The 6477-nt window shown below is 38.1% G+C and overlaps 1 protein-coding gene across 1 annotated transcript in view; it reads right to left on the bottom strand.

Moving 5' to 3' along the window:
- The window catches only part of LOC135220631 (uncharacterized), a 189872-nt gene extending 184302 nt beyond the window's left edge, over window positions 1-5570 (bottom strand). The window contains exon 1 of the mRNA XM_064257945.1: window positions 5221-5570. Within this exon, the coding sequence (XP_064114015.1) occupies window positions 5221-5303 (83 nt within the window). The 5' untranslated portion in view covers window positions 5304-5570. The remainder of the gene's footprint in view (window positions 1-5220) is intronic.
- Between the last annotated feature and the right edge of the window lie 907 nt (window positions 5571-6477).

Below are 6477 nucleotides of genomic sequence, written 5' to 3'. Positions count from 1 at the left end.
CGCCATTCGCTGAAACTTTCATTAAATGTTTCTCACAAGTAAGATGTGAGTCCAAAGGTACACCAAGAATAGTTCAAGTTTCAGACTCATTCAGCAAAGTTCCATCCACCTGAAGGGGAAAGCTGTACGAGATCTGTTAATCCATAAGTGTTTTCGTTGTACTGGAGTTAAGCCTCGTACCCCACCGACTATACAGTAAATAAAAAAGGCATAGGTACCAAATTTTTAAATTCCAGATTCATCATTTGAAGGAAATCATTCGGTTAGTTACTTTTTTTCACCAGGTATCAGCTGATGAGGGACCAGATTTGAAAAAGGCATGCATTCGGTGTCATTGCTATTCAAGATAAAAATCGTTGCAGTATAAGGACGTGCAGCGAGCTACTTGGAGATTTTCCAGTTCCGATATAAAGGCGTAGTTATATGTCCCCCGTAATGGACGTAAAGACTTGAAAAAAAAAAAAATACAAGTAACAGCCGGAGGCTGTATGAAACGAAGAAACGCTCAGCCACTGCCCATGAAACTCTCAGCCGTGGTCCACGAAACTTTCAGTCACGACCCGATGGTGGCCTGTGTTGTTGGGTGCTAGACACATGATCATGGGTAACTTTAACCTTAAATGTTATGAAAACTACTGAGGCTAGAAAAGGGTCTTAACGTTTTGAAGACTCCAGACCCCCAATGAATAGCCCAATATGGTTCCATACCCCGTTGCTGAAGTCCACTTCAGTCCTATTTGTTGACAATATAACTTGAAATACTTAGCATAATAAATACTTTAGGTATAAATAGCTAAGAATAGAACATACAAGAAAATCAAAAGCATTACAGTTTTATATAGTTATTTACTTACAAAATGTACGCATGTGTACATTGACACTTTAAAATCAAATAAATACAAATATCCAGAGATCAAGTCCCATACCCCCTGCATGTGGTTCTCATAACCCCAAGGGGTATGGATACCCCCTGTTAAGAATCCCTGGGCTAGAGGGCTGCAATTCGGTATGTTTCATGATTGGAGGGTGGATGATCAACATACCAATTTGCAGTCCTCTAGCTTAGGTAGTGTTTAAGATCTGAGGGCGGACAGAAAAATAGTTTTCTTCTACGGAAAACTGAAAAGGATTATCAGCTTCATCGATAACGCTTAGTAGTCGTGAATGCCATGATGAAAGTCGGGGTATGTCTTGATACCTACCGCCGTCAGTCAACTCTGAGGTGACGATCAATACCGAAACACTTGCGTACAGGGCAGGTGTTATGCTAATTCGCCCTATTCTAATTTGTAATGCAAATGAATCCATTCTTTTAATGAATGCTAATTTTCAATTTAATTTTTATAGACGTGAGAATCCACACGGCCAATTATTGATGGATTTTTGCATTTGGCGATGATTTGAAGCCGCCTTGGCGTCTCTCGTGCATCTCAAGGACTTTATTCCTTATGGAATAGAATCGAACATAGCATTTACGCCAAAGATCAAACGCCTGGGCCTATGAGGTCATACAGTGCTGAGACTGAAATTGACAGTAAAAATGTTTCAAAGGTGTAACAGGAGGAAAACCTCGTAGTTGCACTATGAAACAATATTGTTAGGAGAGGGTGGCAAGTAAGATGGAAGAAAGAGACTATGAACGGAGGTACAGTAAAAGCAATGAAAGGGGTTGCAGCTAGGGGCCGAAGGGACGCTGCAAAGAACCTCAAGTAATGTCTTAAAGTGCGCCGCATGAGGTACACTAACGGAACTATCCCCCCTGCGGAGTTATTCCTCGGCCATGAGTGAAATACCGACTGACTCATTAAAAATGTGTGTGCGGAAACTCATTGCTATGATATATGACGGTCGCACTCAAGACCACATCGTAGTTTTATTATAAATGACTTTGTCACATATTTCTAAATGATAGTGAGCAAAATAAGGTCTTAGGTGAGGTTTTCGTCCCTTTATATATTTTTCAGGGCGATGAATATTTACTAAATGCTATGACTTGTCGTGAGACATACACTCGAGTATTGTATATAGTACACCTGGTGATCTCTAATTGTACACTTCGACATTTAAATGCCCACAAATAATTTAGTTCATCAGCAGGTGTTGAAAAAGTATAACACTGAAGAAACTGTATCACATCGCAAAGAGCCAAAATCAAGCTCTGTGTAAAGTATGATTTCACTTTCCAATGATATGTATGTACGTTTTTGAGAATCCAGCGCAGTGATAGATAAGACCTAAGTGCTGACCGAAAAGAAAGAAAAATGTCTCAGATTGTGACGTCATATTACTCGACATTTCTCTTTTCCTTAATGTTATGACGAAAATGACGAGAATCAATCGAGTTTAGACGCATTCACCGAATCTCTCGTTTTTTTTTTATGGCGGTCTCACGTCACATTTTACAGAAATATGTTCTATTACGCAGTCCTTTTAAAAGGTGTTTGTACTTTGCTTAGAATTTTCCAAATCACAGTTCATCTAATGTACGATTGGGTGCTGTCAATTTGCTGTGAAATGAAACCGAGAACGATTAAATACAGTATTCGCTGCTTTAAAAGGAACTTACAGGGTGGGGTAGAATGCAGAGTGAGAGGTCACGACTTATTTGGAGGGGTCCAAGGGATGGGGGTCCGGAAAACCCCTGCCACGGTCAGGTTAGGGCACGACGTTTAAGGTTAGGTAGGTTAAGTAATTCTGGTTAGGTCATATTCCCTCTTAAATACCTACTACAGAAATGACTATGCCTACGGTAGCCCTGCTTTTCCATTCACTACATTCACTCCCGGAGTGTTCCAAAATGTAAAAAGAATATGGCTACTTTACTAAGCTGTTAGTTATAATGGGAAGCTTCTGCTATGATCTGTTGGACTTATTCATTAAATGATACGAATAGCCAGCGTCACAGCACCCGTGTTCAACGGTCTGTTGCTAGATCTCTGAGGTCTCATAGATGCAAACCGCTCGGCAAGTTCAGAAGTTCGCTTAGAGGAGATGCATTTTGAGTCTCGGGTAAAGAATGTATGGAGGGATCAATAGAGCTTCCTCTCGAAATGTCCCTTTAGAAATATTGACTCGAAATACCTGAGGTCTTTTTCGTTAGTCTAGAATCGTACCGCTACTTCCAAGTAGATGTTGGTTGCTGTCCTTGAAATGCGTGGGTAGGTGGTACCAGCAACTAGCGGAACAAAAGATATTGCTATAAAACTGCCGAACATGTCCTAAAGGGAAGGATAACAAAAAATATCTGGGCTTAATAAAATAGTCCTAATTACTGATAAAGAAGACGAAGTATTTCCGTGAACAAAAGATAGTAAAAGACAGTAATCCCGGAGAATTTCAAATATCTATTCAAATTACCCCCGTGACGTACTAGTGCAGATTCAGTTTTTAGTTTTTATTTGAAAATAATATGATATCCAGAAATACACCACATCTCAAGATAAAACTTTTATTGATAGAGGAATTTAGATAAAATAAGATATTTTGTTGTAATAAAGACTTTCTCTTACTTAAGGTTTCGGTGAAGTTCGCATTTCTATTAGTACCTAATGCATTCAGTTATAAAATTCCTACTGACAAAATAATACTGTTATTAAAATTAAACAACTAAAAAATCAAACAAGCAATTAAGTTTTCTATACAGTGTATAATTTTGAATGAAACTCTCAGCCACGTCTTATGAAACTTACAGCCGCGGCTCATGAAACTTTCACCATGGCCGGTGGTGGCCTGTGGTGGCACCTATAGCTGTGCCAAGCACATGATCATGGATAATTTTAACCATAAAGAAGATCAAATCTACGGAGGCTAAAGGGCTGCAATTTGCAACCCTCTAGCCTCAGTAGCTTTTAAGAGCTGATGGCGGACATAGAAAGTCCGGACAGACAGACAGGTAGCCATTTCAATAGTTTTGTTTTGCAGAAAACTAAAAAAAAAAAAAAAAAGCTGGTGCTAATCATTTCCTTAAAGAAATTACTGGTGACAAATTTTTTATCAATAATGATTTTAATGGTAACCGAATGTAACCTCATTAGATTGCGAAGGAATTTTGGTGTTGTTACTCATCAATGCATAAGAAATATTAGTACTTTCGCGATGATTAAAGTAAATTATTTCATGACGCATTTGCTTTATAAAGAAAAAATATAGGTATCATATCAATATGAATATGGAAATCAATAAACAAAATCGCTTGGTAATTTAAAACACTTAAATCATATCTACCAAACAACAACTTACACACCGACACCAAAGGTTATCAGTCATGTCTCCCTGTTCTAAGGCTTTGGTATGATACTTTGAGAGAATAGTTAAATGAGGACTACCATAAGAAAGTAATTTTGACTCATTTGGAATAGAATGGAAAAACTAGGACCAGTCAATTAAGATACTTGACGAAGTTACAGGCATAGGCCTAGTGTTTCCCTGACCAAGAATTTTCTCCTTATGATTACCATTGTTTCTTTGGCATAATGATTTGATAACTTTTATCATAGGGAAATTTCATATATCATAAACTAAATTGTATTTAGAATAAAGTTTAAACGTTGTAGCATTTTACCAAATGAGCAGCTTGAGAGTGTAGGTCTAGCCTAGGCTACCACACTTCAGTTGCTATAACCAATTTATGAAACGTATCGTGAAATGAAACCTAAATTAAAACAGGATTTGTTACTCGTAAAGAAATATGACTATTTTTATTTGAAATCGAATAACAGAAGCTGTTTTCTACGGCTTGTTTATGCAAGTTTCGAAATTTCGTTGAGAAACCACGTTTGATAACGCTGCCGTCAAAAGCAAGATACCTTAGTCACAAGTACAAAACACGGAAACTGATGGCACAGACAGTAAGTATCTTACAGGTCTGCATACTGCAAAGAATCCTTAATGACATAATTACAACAGGTGTCTTTAATCTCTTTATTCATCACAGAAACAATTTCGGAAGACGAGACTAGTCGAAACAACAAGCGCCCTTAGGCCTATAGGCCTATTGCTTAGCCTTGTTGATAACGAGCAAGATCAATATTACTTACAATTTTGTGGTCTTTTTAAAATTAAAGTGGTTCAGATGTCAAAACTTAAATCGCCACTCCATTTACGGGCCACAGTATTATGCTGAGTATATAGAAGATTATAACAAAAAACGTATCCACACCAACAAGACACTAACTAACTAGCACAAAATCTTGTAAATGAAATTAAACCTGCTTTGCTTACCAGTGAACTGTTGTTCCTTTTTCTCGAGAGGGATTTTGATAGTCATTAAGAAGATAAGGAGAGAAAACAGGTGCACGACTCATTGAGCACCAGTTTGAACTTTCGCGGTTTTTGGGTGCTCTTCTAACACCACAAGTCACACCTAATTAGCAGTGCTACGTAGAGTGCCGATCACATCTCCAGTTATTATGGATTTTTTGTTGAGAAAGCTTCGTCTGTCCAAATTAAGACTGCGCACTTTAAGAAAGATTCGTATTAACAGACGTCATTTATCGCTAATGACACTTCGGTGGCTCCGGAGAGCATCAATACGTATAAGGCGCGAGCTACTTGTGCATTACTGCACTCCACTCCTGTCAAGTGATAACTGACATTCCTGGTGAGAACACTCAAGTTATATGACTCGAGAAGCAAATGGTGTGAAGCAGCAACCTTTACAATTTGATTTAAAATCACGTTTCCAACACTTCCAAAATATATTATTTGTAGAATAAGGACAAATCAACTCTTGGATAGATATGTGAATCGTTAGGAGCCTCTCTAGTATTGAATGATTGAGAAGGTCCCTTCCTAACGAAGGAATGTCAGTTATCACTTGACAGGAGTAGAGTGCAGTACTGCACAAGTAGCTCGCGCCCCATGTTGACTGATGCTCTCCGGAGCCACAAAAATGCCATTGCGAGAAATTAGGTTTATTAATACAAGTCTTTCTTAAAGTTCCCAGTTTTAATTTGGACAGACGAGGCTTTCTCATAAAGAATAATAACTGGAGATGTGATCTGCATTTTACGCAGTACAGTTAATTTGGTGTGACTTGCGGTGTTTGAAGAGGACCCGGGAGCCGCGGAAGAAGTTCAAGTCGGTGCTCAGTGTGTTGTGCACCTTTATTTTGTACCTAATCTTCTTAATGGTGCCTCGCGCAGCTTATAATCGCAGAAATAGCTATTGAAATCCGTCTAGTGAAAATGGAATAACCTTTCACAGGTAAGCAAAGCAAGTTTACTTTTAGTTACTCAAATTTTTGTGCTATCATTTATTGTCTTGGTGTACAGACATGTTTTCTCAGTTAGCTTGTTCTACGTCCTCAGCATATTACTGTGGCTCGTAAATTTATGGGCGATTTAAGTTTTGAAGTCAGAACATCATTAATTTCATATAGTCCACATAATTTAAAATAATAATGATCTTTCTCGTTATTAAACAAGGTTGAGTAATAGGCCTATAGACCTAAGGGCTCTTGGTTGTTTCAACTATATA

This window comes from Macrobrachium nipponense, chromosome 2 (genome assembly GCF_015104395.2).
Source record: "Macrobrachium nipponense isolate FS-2020 chromosome 2, ASM1510439v2, whole genome shotgun sequence".
NCBI classification, from domain to species: domain Eukaryota; kingdom Metazoa; phylum Arthropoda; class Malacostraca; order Decapoda; family Palaemonidae; genus Macrobrachium; species Macrobrachium nipponense.
This window is presented reverse-complemented; position numbering and strand designations above follow the sequence as displayed.